Here is a 22100-nt window from a genome sequence, read left to right as displayed (position 1 = left end):
AAGAGTTAATGAGGATGAATCTTATTTTGTTCTAAAGAAATGCAACATTCCAGATTGTCAGCAGAATGTAGTCACTAACAAATCAGCACATTGTAACATCAACTCCTTTTTAATGCAAGCAGCTGAATGCTCATAGATTTAGGATGCTTCAATGTGCTGGAGCTCAGAAAACTATGTGGATGTTATCTGTTAGGAATGATCTCAAACAGTTTGATAAATGTGGTTTGTTGATTGGAATGATAACTAAAAGCCAAGTGAAAATGGGTGCAGTTCATTCATGTGTAAGCTGGATTTCACTGGGACTGGGACTTTCTATCCACCTGGTTTACATGTGTTACTATGAGGTTTTCAGGTGTCTTCTGAACAAATTAGCTCTGAAAATTGAAAAGTGAAAGTGAAGAAAGATCTGATTCTTTTCTTTAATCTGAAAACACATGTGCTTGAATGAACTGATAGTTTTAAGGGTCCTAGCACTGAAAATGCCATTTGTTCCTTCAACGTGCTCCTTGTTCTTTTCAGGTTACCTCAACTGTATAACATAAAATATATGTAATTTGGGTTAAAAATACAGTAGAATATACAGAGATTTGACAGTTAAACTGGCCAGTGTTTGGATTAAACTATGGTCCAAAAGTGTCTAAATAAATCCATCGTTTTAAAGTCTTCCAGCATAGAAAACCAAAGACACCATTTGTTGCTTCAGTTGCTTCCTGTTCTTTTCAAATACCTTCACTGAAAACCAAAAAACATATAATTTGGGGTTAAAACTACAGCAGAATATGTGAATTTATGCAAAATGTGGCAGTTAAAATAGTGACTGATAGTTGTTAAATATGGTCCAAGAGTGAATGTCCACTTTTAAAAAGTGTTCTGTTTCTCTTCCTTTTGCCTCAGCAGGTAACACCAGGTGATGGGAGGAAATCAAACCCAGATTAAATTCATCCTCTTGGGAATTACAGACAGACCATATGCACAGACACCTCTTTTTGTCTTATTTCTATTGATTTACATTGTCACTCTGGTGGGGAACGTTGGCATTATCTCATTGGTGAGGGTGTCTCCCAGCCTCCACACCCCCATGTACTTCTTCCTCACCCATTTTGCCTTCATTGACATCTGCTATTCCACAGTCATCTCCCCCAGGATGCTGGCAGACCTCTTATCAGAGGACAAAACCATTTCTTTCACTGCCTGCATGATGCAGTTCTTCACCTTTGCTTTCTTTGCTACTGTTGATTGTCACCTGCTGGCCATGATGGCCTATGACCGGCACGTTGCCATCTGCCAGCCCCTGCTCTATGTGACCATCATCTCCAGCCGTGTCTGCTGGCAGCTGGTAGCATCATCCTACCTGTTCTCCTTCCTCAGTGCCATCATCTACACATGGTGTGTGTTTGGAGGTTCCTTCTGTGGTCCCAACCACATTGACCACTTCTTCTGTGATGAATTTCCTGTTCTAAAGCTCGTGTGCTCTGACACCCACAGCAGTGAGATGATCTTCTTTTCCTTTGTCACCATCAATGCGGTGGGTGCAAGCATGTTCATTTTGCTCTCCTACATCTCTATCATTCGCACAGTGCTGAGGATGTGCTCAGCACACAACAGGACCAGAGCCTTCCACACCTGCGCCTCACATTTAATGGCTGTTTCCATGTACTTTGGGCCAGCATTCTTCATGTACCTGCAACCCTCTTCTAGGCACGGGAGCCTGGATAAGGTGGCCTCCATCTTCTACGCCATGGTCACTCCCATGCTCAACCCATTCATCTACAGCCTGAGGAACAAGGAGGTGAAGGGGGCTCTGCTCAAGTGCAGGAGCAGGTTCTTCAACCACTGGCAACATAGAAGAGTTTTATCATTAAGGACATGAAGATTTCATGCATTGTCAGACAGCCTATGAGGCACTGAAGCAATGGGATTTTCCACTAATCCTCATGATTCTATGTAGTTTCTTCCACAGTTCATGCACAAAAGTCACTGACAGTATTGAATGAGAAATAGCCCCACAAATCACTTCTTTCTTTCTTAGATGGATATGAAGAGGAACCTCAACCTTCAATTAACTTCACAGTCACCACCTTGTATGAAGCAATTTCCCTGAATTATCCCAGGCCTCATTTCCTCACAGGAAACACCAATCAGCTTTATCCGGTTATAGCCTTTGTCACTGATAAATACTTATTTTTCTTGCAAGATTCTTGACCTTGTCCCTCAGCTCCAATAAAATTCCTCACTCTTACCTGTGAGCTCTTTATTAAAGCTGCTGGGGTGGGAGGGAACAGGAAGTGCAGTTTTACATTTGCTTGCTGAGAAAGAGTCAGAGAAAAGGCTTCAAAAGATTCATTGCATTTGTTTGTGCCTTTCAAAGAGCAGAAGCTGGTGGGAATGAAGGCCCAAAGATGCACATTTGAATATCATGGGCAATCTCTCCCCATTCTGCAGCTTCAGACTAGATTTCACTTCTGAGAAGGCACCTATAGAGAATAGAAATCATAACTCAGAATGATGAACTGTGCTGAGACCACCCAGTGGTAAGGACAATTTGGGCAAATCAAGGGCTCATCCCATTCATTTTAAGGGGTGTTTTGCATTCATCTTAAGTCCTGTTTACTTAAATGGTGAGATCAATGGAATTCCACTTGGAGATAAGCACCCACATCCCATGTCCATGCCCAGCTCATGCTAAAGCACACCAGGGAAAAACAAATTGTCTATGCCACTTACAAATTAAGCCTGTTGATGGTGACTTAGGTCTGAGGCAAAAGTGTCTTGTATTTGTGGTCAACAAAGGAGCCACAATCAATGTAATTAAATGCGGAAAAGCCAGGAAGAACAAAGGCCTTTGAAATCAGAGCTTCCTTGAAAAACCTTCTGCACACCTTGGTTTCTTCCTTCTAGTTTGTCATATACATGCAGTAGGTATCTTAAAAGACCAACAGGAAGGGGGAAAAGCTACACGTAATGACATAGAGCAGAGAAATCAGATTGTTGGTGGTCTTGTAGCACAAGCCAGTACTAGAAACAAAGCAAGACTTGCAAATCATTGCAAACCAAGTCTGTAAGCACAAGAAATCAGGTGGGGAAACAAAAGTCCTTGGTGTCAAGTGAAGCCCTGGTCTCTTCTGTCACAAAATCAGCGGATAAACATCATGACAAAGCTATTTCCAAAGCAAAGTGCTGCCAATCACTAAAGACCTAATATTATACTTGGTAAAGGAGAATGCACCAAAGACCAGAAAATAACACTTGAATGTAATGTTCAGTTTCTCACTCTAATTTCCCTCACTGATTGGATTGTATCTTCATTTCCTCATGCAGGGATATGGTGTGGATGGAGAGGGACTGGCAGAGCAGTGATCACTGGCTGGGCTGCTGGGTGCAGAGAGTAATGGGTTCTGCTCTGCAGGAGCCTGGAAAGTACCACAGGGGTTTGTGTCCTTTATCTGTCTAAAGAGAAGCAGAAGAGAACACCCTGGTGTGCAGGGCCCATCCCACAGTACCTGAGCAAGAGAAGTAGAGCAGGAATAGAGACATGGGCCAAGTTTATCCAAGACTCCAGAACATCAGATAAGTTGGGGATTATGAGGCAAGTCGAGACTAAGCCAAAGCAAGACAACACAAATCAAGTCAATCACTGAATTAGGGTCAGGTGCAGCAATTGCTGGGAAGGTACATGAGCAAGCTTTGGTCACCATCAAAGGATTCCTTAGATGTGCACAAGTCCTGTTAAACTGGAAACCAAAACACAAACAGAGCCCAGCTTTCCTGGGCTGGGATTAAATAGAGGTGGGGGACAAATGGGCCGAAGGTGGGGATGGAGCCTCAGCTGAGGCTGCTCAGAGGGATAAAGGCCTATTAGTTCAGCCTGGGAGAATTCATCATTGCCGGGAAATGCCCATTTCTCACTCTTCAATACACTGGAAGCCCAGAGTCACCAGCTTTGAATATCAAGGAGAATCCCTCCCCAGGATGTAGCTTCACATATAAGAATTAGTTCTGTAGAAATCTTCCACTCTTTAAAGACAACCCTGAACACTGAATCCATGGTAACTGAGAGCTTTCTGGGTTTGAAAAAAGCCAAAACACAATGATGGGGGAAAATATCTTTCCTTTAGCTGTTGTGAGAATTAACTTATATTTCGAAAGTATATGGATTGTGAACAGACTGTTTATGTGCTCTGAAAAACAACAGTATGAAAGAACACATCACCTTATGTGTAGGGGGAACATGGCTTCTACCTGTGGTCAATGAAGGAGCCAAAACCTATATCTTTAAATGCTATAGAGTTTGCAGGAGAAAGATCTTTGATATCAGAGAACTTCCTTTGAAAACTTCACCAAACCTTGTTTTCTTCCAATATACTTTATTGGATATTTCTGCTTAGCCTATATGTATGGAATCTTAGAGCCACAAAAAGCCCAAATCTGGCCTCAAAATAGAGGTACTGGAGAGGCACAATTGTGAATTCCAGCAATACATTGCCAGAGGATGTTATCACTCCCTACACCTGCCTGACAGGGTGATGGAGCCTGGAGGGGACTCTTCCCTGCTCCCAAGGAACAAGGGATGGGACAAGAGGAAACGGCCTCAAGCGGCACCAGGGCAGGTTTAGATGGAGCTGAGGAACAATTCCTGCCCCACAGGGTGCTCAGGCATTGGAACAGGCTGCCCAGGGCAGGGCTGCAGGCACCAGCCCTGCAAGGGTTCACACCCCTCAGTGCCATGGGTTAGGGGTGGCCTTGGCAGGGCTGGGAAAGTTGAACTTGATGAGCTTAAAGCTCTTTTCCTTTTTGTCTCCCTTTTGCTTGGCAAATCAGAATAAACAGAAAGTGAATTCTACTGTTCCACTGAATCAACCTCCATTTCTAGACAGTGTTGCTAAACTCATTAAAGGACTTAAGAAATGGACAAAAACACCTTTAGCCAGAGAAATAGAGATGACAGCAAATACGTGTGATGCCATGCAGGGAGATTGTTAGGTTTTGATGTACAAACCTCATTCAATGGTTTCCAGCACCATTAACCTCATCTCATTTCAGACAGCAAAGAATTTAAGTGTGTGACCTCTGTTATGAAAGAAGGCTCGTTGAAAGTGTTTTAAGACGTGGTAGTGATAAATTCCCACCAAAGGGCAGATACTATCAAGGAACCCCTGTCCCCTGCTCCACACCATTGCTTTCTATTCCCCTGTTGGCAGCAATAAAAGCCATGATCTCCATGGTAGCCTGACCACAGCAGAGCACACGAGCTTTGGTGTTGCTCAGCAGCCTTCAGACTTAATACATGACAACCTGGAGCAATGGCATTGCCTGCCCTGATGTCTACCCTGCTGCTTTCCTGCACAGAGAGTTGGTCCTTGGTGGAAAAACATGATATACAAATAAAACCCCAAATACTCCAGTTTGCCTATGACCCCTGATCATAGAGCTGCAGCCTCTGTCAAGACCATAGAGAAACTAGGAGTTATGGCTGAGCCATAGAGCTATCCCAGAGACATGGAATCATAGAAAGGTTTGGGTTGGAAGGGACCTTAAAGCTCCTCCAGCTCCAACCCCTGCCACGGGCAGGGACCCCTTCCACTGGAGCAGCTGCTCCAAGCCCCTGTGTCCAACCTGACCTTGAGCACTGCCAGGGATGGGGCAGCCACAGCTTCTCTGGGCACCCTGTGCCAGCGCCTCAGCACCCTCCCAGGGAACAGCTTCTGCCTCAGAGCTCAGCTCAGTCTCTCCTCTGTCAGGTTAAAGCCTTCATGGGGGTTATTGGGAACCTCCATCTACAGCCAAACATGACAGGAAGGTGCATGTCACACGGATCAGCCTGATCCCCCAGCAGTGCACACTGCCACAGTCTTGGCATCATTTGGGTTCCAATCCCTTCCAGAGCCATGTCAAGTGTACATCTGAACAGACCGAGAAGGAGAGGAAAAAAACCAACAGGCAATAAACAAGTAGATAAATCAAATTATCTGTGGTCCTGTTGCACAAACCAGGTGTAGGAAGAAAGCAAGACAGAGAAATGGTTCCAACCGAGACTGGAAGCCTAAGGAAGAGGCTGGGAAAACAAAGCCACAAAACCAGCAGATAAACATTGTGCCAAAGCCACTTCCTAAACAAGGTGTTGCCAATCTACTGAAGAATGAAAGTCTAATGTTGTACTTGGTAAAGGAGAAGGCACTAAGGAAAAGATAATAACAACTGAATATAACGTTCAATTTATTACTCTACTCCCCTCACTGAAAATACTATCTCCTCATTTGCCCATGTAGGGACATGGTCTGGATGCAGAAGGACTGGCAGAGCAATGATCACTGGCTGGGCTGTTGGGTGCAGAGGGTGATGGGTTCTGCTCTGCAGGAGCCTGGAGACTGCCACAGGGGTTTGTGTCTTGAATCTCTATCAAGAGAACCAAAGGAGAACACCTTGGTGTGCAGGGCCCATCCCACAGTAACTGAGCAAGAGAAGTAGAGCAGGAACACAGACCTGGAATAAGTACAGCAGAATAAGTGGAATAAGTTTACACAGCATCAGGCAAGTAGGTGATGATGAGGCAGATCCAGGAACAAGCCTATAGAGGTCAAGTCAATCCCTTGTTCAGGAACAGTTCCAAAACTTGCTAAGAAGATAAATGAGAAAGCCAAAATCACCATAGAATCATAGAATAGTTAGGGTTAGAAAGGACCTTAAGATCATCCAGTTCCAACCCCCCTGCCATGGGCAGGGACACCTCACACTAAACCATGGCACCCAAGGCTTCATCCAACCTGGCCTTGGACCATCAAAGCATTCCAAAGGTGTGCAGAACTCCAGATAAACTAGAAAATAAAACTCCTCTAGAAAAACCTCAACCTCCCTGAGCTTTGATAGAGATAGGGGACAAATGGGCAAAGGCTCAGGATGGAACCCCAGAGGAGACTGCTCACAGGCATAAAGGTGTATTAGTTAAAGCTGGGACAATTCATCACTGTGTGAAAATGCCCATTGCTCACCCTTCAATAAAGTGGAAGCCCAGAGTCACCAGCTCAGCTGTTGGACATCCAGGCTCTACATATATGTGTAACCTCACTAGGAATGGAAATCTGGGCTCTCAAGTGTGCACAGATGGACGTTAGCAGCTCCAGTGATGGAGTCACTTATGCTCCATTTACCATTTGCAGACTGTCCTCAAGGTCAGATATGTTTCTGAACCCATTTTTATTGTGTCAGTCTGTTCAGACCAAAACCTTTGCATGGTCCACAAGTATGTCCGAAGCATCCTATGAGCCCTCATCACTGCTGCTGTGCAGCTGTGCTCAGGCATGGCTCATCCATGCCATGTCTCTCAGATGCCCAAGCACCACAATGCCTTTCAGAGGTGATTTCACACCCTTTGCTTTTCCTTCTCTTTGTTTTCCTCTGCTAAAGCATGAGCAGCCCTGGAGGCTTCCTCCCAGGAGAGCACATGCAACTGTATTTACAGCCCCAGCACCACAAGCTGGGCTCTTGCAGTCTGGCAGGAGCTCACCTCTCTTCACATCAGGAGCTGAACAGAGCTGATGCTGGCACCTGGATGTTCTCTGCTGCACTCGGGATAAACCCTTGGCTCCCATCACTCGGTGGCAGAAGGAAGGCACAAGAGGTAACACCAACACAAAGCACAGCCTCACCTGCATTGATGCAATGGGCTTGCTTCTGCATGTCCTCTTTTCCTCTTTAGTAAAGCTGCATCAGAAATCAGCCTTACCTGTGTGGGTTTTCTTTATAAGAGGAAGCAATGGTTTGTGCAGGTTGTTTTCTTTCCCATAGGCAGCTAACGCAAGATGCACTGAATTACTCAAGAGTTCAATGAGGATGAATCTTATTTTGTTCTAAAGAAATGCAACATTCCAGATTGTCAGCAGAATGTAGTCACTAACAAATCAGCACATTGTAACATCAACTCCTTTTTAATGCAAGCAGCTGAATGCTCATAGATTTAGGATGCTTCAATGTGCTGGAGCTCAGAAAACTATGTGGATGTTATCTGTTAGGAATGATCTCAAACAGTTTGATAAATGTGGTTTGTTGATTGGAATGATAACTAAAAGCCAAGTGAAAATGGGTGCAGTTCATTCATGTGTAAGCTGGATTTCACTGGGACTGGGACTTTCTATCCCCCTGGTTTACATGTGTTACTATGAGGTTTTCAGGTGTCTTCTGAACAAATTAGCTCTGAAAATTGAAAAGTGAAAATGAAGAAAGATCTGATTCTTTTCTTTAATCTGAAAACACATGTGCTTGAATGAACTGATAGTTTTAAGGGACCTAGCACTGAAAATGTCATTTGTTCCTTGAACGTGCTCCTTGTTCTTTTCAGGTTACCTCAACTGTATAACATAAAATATATGTAATTTGGGTTAAAAATACAGTAGAATATACAGAGATTTGACAGTTAAACTGGCCAGTGTTTGGATTAAACTATGGTCCAAAAGTGCGTAAAGAAATCCATCGTTTTAAGTGTTCCAGCATAGAAAACCAAAGACACCATTTGTTGCTTCAGTTGCTTCCTGTTCTTTTCAAATACCTTCACTGAAAACCAAAAAACATATAGCTTGGGGTTAAATCTATAGCAGAATATGTGAATTTATGCAAAATGTGGCAGTTAAAATAGTGACTGATAGTTGTTAAATATGGTCCAAGAGTGAATGTCCACTTTTAAAAAGTGTTCTGTTTCTCTTCCTTTTGCCTCAGCAGGTAACGCCAGGTGATGGGAGGAAATCAAACCCAGATTAAATTCATCCTCTTGGGAATTACAGACAGACCATATGCACAGACACCTCTGTTCGTGTTGTTTCTATTGACATACATTGTCTCTTTGGTGAGGAACGTTGGCATTATCACATTGGTTCGGGTGTCTTCCAGCCTCCACACCCCCATGTACTTCTTCCTCACCCATTTCGCCTTCATTGACATCTGCTATTCCACAGTCATCTCCCCCAGGATGCTGGCAGACCTCTTATCAGAGGACAAAACCATTTCTTTCACTGCCTGCATGATGCAGTTCTTCACCTTTGCTTTCTTTGCTGCTATTGAGTGTCACCTGCTGGCCATGATGGCCTATGACCGGCACGTTGCCATCTGCCAGCCCCTGCTCTATGTGACCATCATCTCCAGCCGTGTCTGCTGGCAGCTGGTAGCTTCATCCTACCTATTCGCCTTCCTCAGTGCCATCGTATGCACATGGTGTGTGTTTGGAGGTTCCTTCTGTGGTCCCAACCACATTGACCACTTCTTCTGTGATGAATTTCCTGTGCTACAGCTCGTGTGCTCTGACACCCACAGCAGTGAGATGATCATCTTTGCCTTTGTCACCATCAATGCGGTGGGTGCAAGCATGTTCATTTTGCTCTCCTACATCTCTATCATCCGCACAGTGCTGAGGATGTGCTCAGCACAGAGCAGGGCCAGAGCTTTCCACACCTGCGCCTCACATTTAATGGCCGTTTCCATGTACTTTGGGCCAGCATTCTTCATGTACCTGCAACCCTCTTCTAGGCACGGGAGCCTGGATAAGGTGGCCTCCATCTTCTACGCCATGGTCACTCCCATGCTCAACCCATTCATCTACAGCCTGAGGAACAAGGAGGTGAAGGGGGCTCTGCTGAAGTCTGGGAGAAGGCTTTTCAGGCACTGGCAACATGCAAGACTTGTATCATCCAGGACATGAGGATTACATGTCAAGTGGAAAGCCTATGAGGCACTAAAGCTCTGGGATTTCCCACTACCCCTCATGATTTTATGTAGGTTCTATAACAATTCCTGAACAAAAAGTCACTGACAGTATTGCATGAGAAATGGACCCGACCATCACTTCTTCCCTGGAAGAGATCAAGAGGAGAAGGAGACTCAATCTTCAATTTATATCACAGTCACCTGTCTGTAGGAAGAAATTGCCCTGAATTACCCCAGGCATCTTTTCCTCACAGGAAACACCAATCAGCTTTATCCGGTTATAGCCTTTGTCACTGATAAATACTTATTTTTCTTGCAAGATTCTTGACCTTGTCCCTCAGCTCCAATAAAATTCCTCACTCTTACCTGTGAGCTCTTTATTAAAGCTGCTGGGGTGGGAGGGAACAGGAAGTGCAGTTTTACATTTGCTTGCTGAGAAAGAGTCAGAGAAAAGGCTTCAAAAGATTCATTGCATTTGTTTGTGCCTTTCAAAGAGCAGAAGTTGGTGGGAATCAAGGTCTCAGGCTGCACTTTAGTATATCAAGAGGTATCCCTCCCCAGGCTGCAACTTCCAAGTAGATTTCACTTTAAGTAAGAAACTGTAGACAGTATCATTCATAATACAGGATGATGAATGGTGCTGAGGCTACCCAGTGTTAAGGACAATTTGGGCATATTAAGGCTTCATCCTGCTCATTTTAAGGGATGTTTTACATTCATCTGAAGTGCCATTCACTTAAATGGTGCAATCCATAGAATTCCAGCACAAGACAAGAACCCACAGTCCATGCCCATGCTGAACTCCTGCTAACGCACACCAGGAAACACCAAATGGTTTATTTCATATAGGAGTTAAGACAGTGGCTCATTTCCATAGATGAAAGACAATCCTGAACACAGAATCGATCCTAACTGAGAGCTGTCTGGGTCTCAGAGAAGCCAAAACACACTGATGGGGGAAAATATCTTTACCTGCTGTGAGTGGGAATTAACTGATGCTTTGAACAGAATATGGATGGTGAACAGTCTCTTTTGTGTGCTCTGGCAAACAGCAGCAAGAGATGAGATGTTCTCTTTTATTTGTGGGAAAGTGGCTTCAAACTGTACTCAATGAAGGAGGCAGAACTGATGTAATCAGATGCTAAAGAGCTTGGCAGGACAGAGACCTTTGATATCATAGAATCATAGAATGGTTTGGGTTAGAAAGGACTTTAAAATCATCCAGTTCAACCTCCCGCTGCCATGGGCAGGGACACCTCACACTAAACCATGGCACTCAAGGCTCTGTCCACCCTGGCCTTGAACACTGACAGGGATGGAGCATTCACAACCTCCCTGGGCAACCCATTCCAGTGCCTCAGCACCCTCCAGGAAAGAATTTCTTCCTTAGATCCAATCTAAACTTCCCCTGTTTCAATTTTAACCCATTACCCCTTGTCTTGTCCCTACAGTCCCTCATGAATAGCCCATCCCCAGCATCCCTATAGCCCCCCCTTCACATACTGGAAGGCTGCTAAGAGATCATAACACAATACTTCCTATAGAAACTTCACCAGACCTTGTTTTCTTCCTCTGTTTTGTTGGATATTGCTGCTCAGACCATACATATAAAATCTTAGAGCCACAAGAAGCCCAAGTTTGGCCTCAAAATTCATCTGACCCAAGCTTTTGTGGAAAAGGGACCTAGAAGAGAAGTGTCATCTGTAGGGTTCATTACCCCACTCTGGTGTCTTTATTTCCTCTTGGCTTTAATAATGTTCTCAAAGCAGAGATACAGAAATACTCAAACATTTATCCAGACTTGGTGCTATGCTCCCAAGAGAGCTCTGGATTTCCATAGTCTTGTACAGAGTGGATTCAACTCTGTGAATGTCCAAGAGGAAGCTCAGTCTAATGTGCAGGGAGGCACAATTGTCAATTCCAGCAATATAAGAAAGAGGTTTGAGGTTTTGGAATACATTTTATACTGAGAGCATCATTGCATGATTCTGCTTCAGTCATTGCAGAGGAAAGGGTCTACACAATGCAGAAACTCCTGGCTGGAGACACAAAATACACACACCAAATATATACCAGATTTCATCTCAATCAAAGTCTAATATTACACTTGGGAAAGGAGAAGTCACTATGGACCAGAGAATGATACATGTATATAATGTTCAGTTCTTTACCCTATTGCCCTCACTGAGAACACTGGCTCCTATTTTGCCCATGCAGGGACATGTTCCAAATAGAGAGGGACAGTCAGAGCAGTGAGCACTGTTAGGTTCAAAGGATGATAGCTCTGCTCTGCAGGAGCCTGGGGGCCACCACAGGGGTTTGCATCATTCATCACTTTAAACAGAGCCAAAGGGGACAGCACAGTGAGCAGGGACCATCCCACAGTACCTGAACTACAGAAATATGGCAGGAACAGAGACATGGGCCAAGTTCAGCCAAGACTCCAGAGCATCAGGAAATCTGGTGATGATGAGACAGATCCAAGAGTAAAAACAAGACCCAGATGAAGTAAATCCCCTGGTCAGGATCAGGTCCAGCAACAGTTAGGGAAATCCAGTAGCAAACCAAGGTCACCATCAAACTATTTCATAAGTGGACACAACTCATTCTAAACTGGAAACCACAATGCCTCTAATAAAACCCAACCTCCCTGGAGTGAGCTTAAGTAGAGATGGGGGCAATTGGGCAGAGGGTGGGGATGGAGCCCCAGCTGAGGCTGCTCAGGGGGATAAAGGCCTATTAGTTCAGCCTGGCACAAGTCATCATTGCCTCAAAATGCCCATTTCTCACCCTTGAGTACAGTGTAAGCCCAGAGGCACCAGCTCAGCTGTTGGACATCCAGGCACTACATGTGGATAATCCCACTGGGGATGGAAAACTGGGCTCTCAAGTGTGCACAGAGGGAAAACAGCAGCTCCAGAGATGGAGTCACTTGTGCTTCATGTCTCATTTGGGGATCCTCTGCATGATCTGAAATGTCCATAAAACCCATTCTCATTCTGTTGCCAAGGTCAGACTAAATTCCTTGCATAGTCCACAAGTCTGTCAGAAGCATCCTATGAGCCCTCATCACTGCTGCTGTGCAGCTGTGCTCAGGCATGGCTCATCCACTCCATGTCTCTCAGATGCGCAAGCACCACAATGCCTTTCAGAGTTGATTTTACACCCTTTGCCTGACAACAACCAAAATCCACAGGAAGCATCATTCTCTTCATCTCCAGGTGCACTAATAAACCCCAGGAACAATTTGCTGTAAATATGTGGATTTGGGGACATGTCTTTCCCCTTCTTCCACACTGAGTGGAGGCAGTGCTGGCAAGTGACTGTCTACATAATTCACCACTGATTATTCCCATAACTTTTTAAACTGGCTTTTCCAATGCTACTTAAAGAGAATTTCAGCCATGCAAAGAAGAGTTCCTGCAACCATTTCTATTCTCACCATTGCCCCTTGTTACCATCTTCCTGTAAACTCACTCCTGCCTGTGATGCCTGACATTGCTGATGGACCCTGGTACCAGCTCCCATCAGCAAGGTTCCCCTCAGCTCCCTGCCATGATAATGCCAACCATGGCCCTTGTGCAGCTGTAACTGCCTCAGAAATGCTCCAAAAGTGGATGTGAAAGGTGGGGTTGTTGTGTGGTTTGCTCTAAGGGAGCCCAAAGCCCTGTTGCTTGCTCAAGCTGAGGTCATCTCCTCTGGGTACACTTCATCCCCACACTAATCAGCACAGAGAAGAGATAATGACCTGCTGTGGGCTTTGTCACCTCCTGGGGCCCATAGACATTCACAGTCCCCACATCCCCACATCCCATCAAATAGGAAGGGGCTTTGCTGATGCTGGTTCATTGCCAGGCTCCCTGCACAGCTCCAGCCACCTTCATCTTCACATCCATCTGCGAGAGCATCAGGAGGGCAGCAGAGACAGAGCTGAGATGTAAGTGAGGGGCAGCATCTTTCAGCCCATCATTCTCCTGTGCTTCTCTCTTGGCAACAAGCAGCAGCTCCTGTCTTCATCTCCTGCCCTCCTGCAGGCTCCTGGGCTTCTTGAGGATGCTCTGGGCTTCCCAGGGAGCTGCTTGTGCTGTGTCCTCCCCATGCAGCTGCTGAGAAGGCAGGTTTGGAGATCAGCCTCCTGGAGAACACACAGGAGGGAGGGGAAACCAATACAAACCTCTGTGTAAACTTGCATAAGATCATAGCTTGCATTGGAAGGGACCTTAAAGCTCAGTCAGTGCTAACGCCCTCCATCCACTAGAGCAGGTTGCGGGCCAGCCTGCACTATCTATAGATCAGGAATTCATTCCAGTAACGAAGAAACCAAGCAGAGAGGAAAGGAGCAGGTGGTTGGGAAATGCCCTCAAAAGCATGAAGGATCAACTGTGCACTGTGAAAGCAACACATTTCTCTGTGTTCCAGGTGGAGCCACATGGTCTGCAAGCCCCAGGCTCAGCACTAACGCAGGCAATGAAGTGCAGCACTAAGGTAAAGCTGCTCGGGTGTGCAACCTCCCCACTGCTTTCCACAGGGCTCATTGCTCAGCATCTGCAGGTGAGCCAGAGGAGCAGGCACCACCTTGTGCCATGGTGTTGAAGTGCTTGAGCACCCCTTTGTTCTCCCTGTGCTGGGACAGGACTTTCCCCAACCTGTTCCTCATTGATCTGTGCCTCAACTCTCCCTTTACATCCTGCAGGACTGTCTCTGAGCAGCTCCCAGCACACAGAGGCTTTTGCACCTGGCACATCCCTGCCTGCTGGACAAGAAACCTCCAGCCAGCAGCTCACACACAAAGCACCATCCAGCCCATGGCACAAAGCAACTGCACCCAAGTGACCCAGTTCAGCCTGGTGGGGTTCACAGAGGAGCCGGTGACTCAGGGCAACTTGTTCCTGCTCTTCCTGCTCACCTACCTTGTCACCATCGTGGGCAACCTGGGCATCATCATCTTGATCAGGGCCAGCCCCCACCTCCACTCCCCTATGTATTATTTCCTGGGCAACCTGGCCTTTGTAGACCTCTGTTCTTCCACCATCATCACCCCCAAGATGTTGGTTGACTTGATGTTGGAGAAGAAGAGCATTGCTTATGCTGGGTGCGTGGCTCAGGTCTTCCTCTTTGATCTTTTTGGGATAACTGAATTCTTCTTGTTGGCTGCAATGGCCTATGACCGTTATGTGGCCATTTGCCATCCCCTGCTCTACCCCCTTGTCATGTCCCCAAAGTGCTGTTTCCAGCTGGTGACTGGCTCCTACCTCATGGGGCTGACCAATGGTGTGGGACAGACCATCAGCATGTCCACCCTGTCCTTCTGCAGCTCCAGCACCATCAACCTCTTCTTCTGTGACATTTCCCCTCTCATCTCCCTCTCCACCTCCGACACCACCCTCAGCCACATCATCCTGACCACTGCAGCATCTCTCCTTGGTGTGTCCAGCAGCCTGGTTGTCCTGCTCTCCTATGTGGCCATCATCCCCACCATCCTGAGCATCAATTCAGCCGAGGGCAAGCGCAAAGCCTTCTCCACCTGCACATCCCACCTCACCACTGTCAGTATCTTCTATGGGGCATGCTTTTTTATGTATTTATTCCCCAGCTCACACAGCTCAAGAGGAGCAGATAAATGGGCTGTGGTGATCTACACCATAGTGACTCCCATGCTGAACCCCTTGATCTACAGCCTGAGGAACAAGGAGGTGAAGGAGGCTTTGAGGAGACTCTTGAAAATAAAGTGATATTGAATGTTTTAAGTTTAGGAGCAGACAGAATGGAGATGTGGGGAGATGCTCAACTGTTTGTTAAGTTTCTCAGATGGACAACATTTGCTGGGGGAGTCTTCTGCACCTTAACTTCCATGATGCCCTGGCTGCTTTGATATCACCACCTGCATATACAAATAAGAACACTGCAAAAGCTTTAACAATTCCCTGCACTCAAGGTATGTGCTGCGTTTTGTGTTGCACTAGTTTTGTTTGGCAAATGAGAATAAACAGAGAGTGAATTCTCCTGTTGCACTAAATCAAACTCCATTTCTAGACAGTCAGGAAGGGCCATAACAAAAGGACACAAACACCTTTAACAAGATAAATAGAGAGGAGAGGAAATACCTGGAACACTGTGCAGGAAGTAATTTTAGGTTTTGATTCTCAAACCTCATTCAATGATTTCCAGCACCATTCACCTCATTTCATTTCACACAGCAAAGACCTTAAGTTAAATCTGGTTCTTGTGTGACCTCTGTAATGACTGAAGCACTTGGAAAGCTTTTTAAGACATTGTAGTAATGAATCCACACCAAAGAGCAGACACTATCAAGGAAACCCCTGTCCACTTCTCCACTCCTTTGCTTGCCATCTCCTGTAGACAGCAATGAAAGCCATGATCACCATGGCATCCTGAGCGGAAAAGACCATAGGAGCTATTGTTTTCTCAGCATCCTTCAGACCTGTAACATGGCAGCCCATGGCAGCCTGGAGCAATGTCATTGCCTGCCCTGATGTCTCTCCTGTTGCCTTCCTGCACAGAGAGCTGATGGGTGATGGACACACATTGTATACATAAAACACCCCAAAATACTCCAACATGTGCATTCCCTCAGCCCATAGAGCTGCAGCCTCTGCCAGGGCCGTGCTGAAACCTGGAGCCATGGCTGAGCCTTAGGGCTATCCTAGAGACATAGAATCATGGAATGCTTTGTGTTAGAAAGGAACGTGAAGATCCTCCAGCTCCAACCGCTGCCATGGGCAGGGACCCCTTCCACTGGAGCAGCTGCTGCAAGCCCCTGTGTCCAACCTGGCCTTGAGCACTGCAGGATTGGAGCATTTACCACTGCTCTGGGCAAGCAGAAGTCATGAAGTACCGTGTACCTGTGCCTGAGCCATCCCACTTATATCTTCACAATGATGCCAGCACCACATAGATATAATTCCATAGTCCTAGACTATTATCCCAATGAAACATTCACATGAGCATGGGTAGAGCAGGTCATATTGGAGGAACCAAGGTCAAGAAGCATAAAGGCATCTGGGACTGAGTTCAGCTGCCTCAACATTGACTATTAACAACTGGAGATGCCCCTGAGTCTCCCTCTGAGCTTTCAGATGTTGCTCCAGAACAACCCAACCCTTCTGAAGGTTGCATGATGTCCATGTCAAGTGCATGGCCATGTCCTTGGCCCTTCAGGACAGAGCAAATGGCACCACATTTCTATCTGAGTGCAAGCAAAGCTGACTTGGGACATTTCACTGCATCTGTCTCCTGTTCCGCAAATTATGTGATAGTTTCCACCACCACTCATAGGAAAACATGCAAAGAAAGTGGTTTCTTAGTCCTTCAATTATCTTTTTTCTTTCCTCAATAAAGTTTTAGTCCAACTGAAAGGAAAACTAAAATAAAGCTTTTCAGACTGTTGGGAGGAGGGATTGGGAGATCTGAAGTAGTTTCATCTTCTTCAAATTTACATAAATAAAAGCTGAGTCATTAAATCAGTTTTGTGTCTCCATCTGTGCTCAGTGAAGGTGTTTCTGTAGCTCCAGGATTTGTTCAGATAAAGAGTGAGCTGCAAGAGTGCAAGTTTGAACACACACACACACTCACACACACATATACACGCACACACACACACAAACACACACACGCACACACAAACACACACACACTCACACACACACACTCACACACACACACACACACACACACACACACACACTCAGCTTTCTCCCCTCACTGTGTTCCCATCCCCATCACAGTCTGGGCTCAGGCTGCATGAACTGGGCTCCTTTCAGACTCTTAGAACCAACCAGGCTGGAAAAGCCCTTCAAGCTCATCCAGTCCAACCATTCCCAGCCCTGCCAAGGCCACCCCTAACCCATGGCACTGAGGCCTCGTCTCCATGGGATGTGAACCCTTGCAGGGCCGGTGCCTGCAGCCCTGCCCTGGGCAGCCTGTTCCAATGGCTGAGCACCCTGTGGGGCAGGAATTGTTCCTCAGCTCCATCTAAACCTGCCCTGGTGCAGCTTGAGGCTGTTTCCTCTTGTCCCGTCTGTTGGATTCAAACAAACTGCAAACAGGTTTGAGGGGGGCAGCTGATCCAGTTTGACCTCCAGGAGGCCTTCAGATCCTGACTGCAATTAGTTTAATCCAGAGAAAGCTATTCTGAGATGCACAGACCATGCACAGAGGGTCCATGGTACAAGTCCTGATGTTCAGACCTGTTCTGGACCACATCCATCCTCCCCAACTGCCCTAGGATGTGAGAAAACATCCTTTTATTCCCATCCATTCTAGAAGGGACCTGACTAGCTCATAACTAGACAAGGAATTGTAGATGTTGAGTCAGGTGACCCCATTCCCATGCTTATTCTACAATCCACATTGATAATGGTAGAAAAACCACATTTCTGAAAGCCAGTCAGGCATGGAGGATGGATGTAGTGGACTTGAGCTTCCCTCACAGCTGAACAGACACAAGCAAATACATCCCAAGGCAAATAATGGCAAGAAGTTTAAAGTATGAGGTGTCATTGAGGAGGTTCAAAGATAAGGAGAAATGCAATGAGCTTCCCCAGCTCTCTATATTAGGGGGTCAAAAGCAGGAAGGGACAAAGCACCCCATTAGCAAGAACCACATTATCTGCACAGGTCATGAAGACAAGGATGTCTCTTTAAAGAGAGAGTATGACCAAGCTTGTATGGGCACAGAAAGCCTCCAGCAGGCCCCACATCCAGGCTTTCACAAGACAAGCAGTCACAGCTATTTCCATCACAAGTGATGCTGCTCACTGGCCCAAAGCAAGAAGTGCTCCTTGGGGACCAACCACCTTCCAGGAGTCATCAGCTTTAACAAGACCTTCTGGGCTTTACCAAGGAACTTTCCTCATCACCACAAAAGCTTCTCACAACACTTGCATGTGACTTACCTCATTCTTCATAACAAGACACCAGAGATTAATTAGCTGGGGAGAACAAGACAGAAACTTTCTTCTTTGTGAACAAAGTTCACTTCTACAGCTGCCTTGCTTGACAGAGCTGGTCCATGCCCAAAGGCAGTGAGTTGGAGGGTCAGTGTGTTGGCATGGTTGTGTCTTAAGGACAATTTCATGGGCCTGGATCATAGAAATCCCAGCCTGGTTTGGGTTGGAAGGAGCTTAAAGCTCCTCCAGCTCCAAGCCCAACCCCTTCCACTGGAGCAGCTGCTCCAAGCCCCTGTGTCCAACCTGGCCTTGAGCACTGCCAGGGATGGGGCAGCCACAGCTTCTCTGGGCACCCTGTGCCAGCGCCTCAGCACCCTCCCAGGGAACAGCTTCTGCCTCAGAGCTCAGCTCAGTCTCCCCTCTCTTGGGCAGGTTCAAGCCATTCCCCTTGGCCTGTCCCTACAGGCCCTTGTCCCAAGCCCCTCTCCAGCTTTCCTGCAGCCCCTTCAGGCACAGACAGGTTTATGGAGAAAAGTTTCTCTCTTATTGCTCTCAAAGGAGCAAACCAACACCAGCATTTTCTAAGGAAGAATTTCCTATCCATCTATGCAGAATATAAACCCTTCTTCATTAAGTTAATATCTGCTATTAGCAACCTTGATAAAAGCAAACACACAACCAGGACACTGCCTGCAGCCATTTTGATTTCCTGCTCTGTCCAGGAAGTGGTTTATGGATGCTGAGCATTGAGGCTCTGCTGCATTAGAAATTATTCATCTATAGAACTGATGGAGGCCAGGTTGGATGGGGCTTGGAGCAAGCTGCTCCAGTGGAATGTGTCCCTGACTGTGGCAGGGGATGGAACTGGATGAACTCTAAGCTCCCTTCCAACCCAAACCCTCCCATGACTGCATGAAAGCTGTTTTCACCTCCTCACTTTGGAGTGGGGTTTCTGAAGGACCCCAACACATCAGCACAGTGAGCTGATGTTTCCCATTAGGCTTAAACTGACTCTTCAGGCTATGGCCTGTGTCTGCTCTCAACACAACCCACATTGGAGCTGTGTCTGCCCATTACCCTTCACTGCAAGTGCAGAGAACCAAACACTTTTTCCAGAAGAAACCCCTGATATGGAGGTTTAAAATAGATCCAAACTGAATCCAAGCCCCAGATGCATCCTTGTCTCCATAAGGGGAACCTTTGGTGACTAATTCAGATGTGGAAACTTACAATTAGATAAAATAACCCCTTGACCAGTGTGACTCAACCCTCAGACCATGGAATGAGAAATCATGAATAAGCTGCAGCTGGGATAGAAAATCAGCTTTGCCTGGATGGACAGACAAAAGGAGAATAGGAGATGATGGGGGAATTCTGGACAACACCAACAGTCTTTGAGCCATGAAACAAGTTGGGCACATCTGGATACAACATATGGCCAGCAGCATGGAGCATCTGTGTCATCAGCACCAGATGACATCCAAGCAAAAGCCAACACTGCTCAGACAGGGTCTGCAAAGGCTGTTCCCAGACCAAGTTGGGTGACTGCTTATCACAGGGCATGAAATTCCACCCTGCTCCTAGGTCAGCATGGTGGTAGCTTTCCATGGGGCAGGCCCATCCAGGAAAGCAAGACACCAGCTACATCCTATGGAGGAAATAAGTACATTTCCTAGGAGGAAATGAGTAGATGGGCACATGAAGCTGAGAGCTGGTCTGGATGAGGTTCCCACCACCATGGGGATGGAGACGAGTAAAACAGTCACAAAGAGCAGCTTCTACAGGTTGGAGAAGCCCAAGAGGACAAACGTGGTCACACTCAAGTGGTTTCCTCCAGACACTCTCTTGGCAGCAGGAGACAAAGAATCATGGGAAGAGATTGGATCACTTCTCTCAGCTCACAGGAACACACAGGGCATGAGGTTAAGGCAGGATTTGGGGTTTCCTCTGTGAATGCACCCAATTACTTGCAGATAAAACCATGATGGCTGAAGGTCATAAACAATATATTGAAAAATAATACATTGGTAAAATAATAGTCTATAGTTAATGCATGGAAAACATTATCTTAAGTCTTAAATGCTGAAACTATGGCTGGGCTGTTATGGAAGGAATTGGTGCTGTAAAACATAAGCAGTTTCCCATGAACATGCAAACCGTTTATAACAAGTAGGCTTGTTTGGGATGATTTCTTTCCTGTTGGGAGGATTGCTCTTCTTTAAGGACAAGTAAATACAATAATATCATGCCTTCATTTGCCACATGAATTAGTGATGCATTAAATAGATAAGAGGTCAAATCGCAGTGATTTTCTGACTCTACAGGTATGTTTGTGTCCGGCCTCTGGTCAAATGTTCACTGCAGAAAGTCCCTTGACCCACCACCAATGCTCTTCTCAGGGTGCTGGTGGCTGCCTTTGCTGCAAGGACACATTGATGGCTCCTTTCAACACAGAGGACACCACAACCACCTTGTCCCTCTCCCTAAGGTGCCCCCAGCCTGTCTTGGTGCTTGGAGCAACTGTTCCCCATGGGCAGGACTCAGCATTTTTCCTTTCTGAAGTCTGTGTGATTTCATTTTCCCATTTTGGACCCAAAACTGGCCTTTGAAAAGCCATTTTGCTTCATATTCTCCAAATTTAAATATCCTCAGGGTAGCTCTTTGGTGCTCACAAAAGGAGGACATGAAACCAAGAGTGGGACATATTGCATGCAGGGAAAAGCAGCTGACAGCAGACAGGGTTTTGCTAAAGCTTTAACACCTTCAGATGGGTTCAGAAGGTCCAGATGAAGTCCACAGCTCTCAGCATGCCCCGGGGCGCTCCTCCTGCTGCCAGGCCCTGCTGGGCCACCGTCCCCTGGCCATAGGCCAGAGGGAGCAGGAGAAGGGCAGGAGCCGGAGAGGTGAGGAGCTCACCTGTGGGCTGGGGCTGTGCTGGGGTTGGTCCATGTCCCGTCTGCTTCTGCCCCACTTGTCAGCACAACCAAACATCTGCTTTTGTCCCTCACCAGTAGAGCTGAGCATCTGCTTTTGTGTCTTACCAGTAGAGCTGAGCATCTGCTTTTGTCCCTTACCGGTAGAGCTGAGCATCTGCTTTTGTCCCTTACCAGTAGAGCTGAGCATCTGCTTTTGTGTCTTACCAGTAGAGCTGAGCATCTGCTTTTGTCCCTTACCGGTAGAGCTGAGCATCTGCTTTTGTCCCTTACCAGTAGAGCTGAGCATCTGCTTTTGTCCCTTACCAGTAGAGCTGAGCATCTGCTTTTGTCACTTACCAGTAGAGCTGAGCATCTGCTTTTGTCCCTCATCAGTAGAACTAAGCATCTGCTTCTCCCCCTCATCAGTAGTCGATGCCTTGGCATGTTAAGTACTTAAGAAAGACAATACTTTTATTTAAGCAAAGGAATTCCTTTAACCCCCTGTCGTGGTTTAAACCAAGTCCCCCAACTCCTGGAGAGTTAGGAAGGAGAATCCAAGGAATGTAGCCCCCACGGGTTGAGATAAGAA

At 46.4% G+C, this 22100-nt stretch overlaps 2 protein-coding genes across 2 annotated transcripts; both read left to right on the top strand.

Moving 5' to 3' along the window:
* Nucleotides 1-910: 910 nt before the first annotated feature.
* LOC117438562 (olfactory receptor 1038-like) lies at nucleotides 911-1870 on the top strand. Its single transcript, XM_034074033.1, has one exon. It carries the CDS (start codon nucleotides 911-913, stop codon nucleotides 1868-1870), a length of 960 nt encoding a protein of 319 aa, XP_033929924.1.
* A 12622-nt stretch (nucleotides 1871-14492) lies between these two features.
* Nucleotides 14493-15419, top strand: LOC117438561 (olfactory receptor 5G3-like). The gene has a single exon (XM_034074031.1). The coding sequence runs from the start codon at nucleotides 14493-14495 to the stop codon at nucleotides 15417-15419; it is 927 nt and encodes a 308-aa protein (XP_033929922.1).
* The last annotated feature ends 6681 nt before the right edge of the window (nucleotides 15420-22100 follow it).

Source organism: Melopsittacus undulatus, unplaced genomic scaffold, assembly GCF_012275295.1.
Source record: "Melopsittacus undulatus isolate bMelUnd1 unplaced genomic scaffold, bMelUnd1.mat.Z mat_scaffold_49_arrow_ctg1, whole genome shotgun sequence".
Classification (NCBI taxonomy): Eukaryota; Metazoa; Chordata; class Aves; order Psittaciformes; family Psittaculidae; genus Melopsittacus; species Melopsittacus undulatus.
The sequence above is the reverse complement of the archived record's forward strand: the minus strand, read 5'-3'. Positions and strand labels throughout refer to the sequence as shown.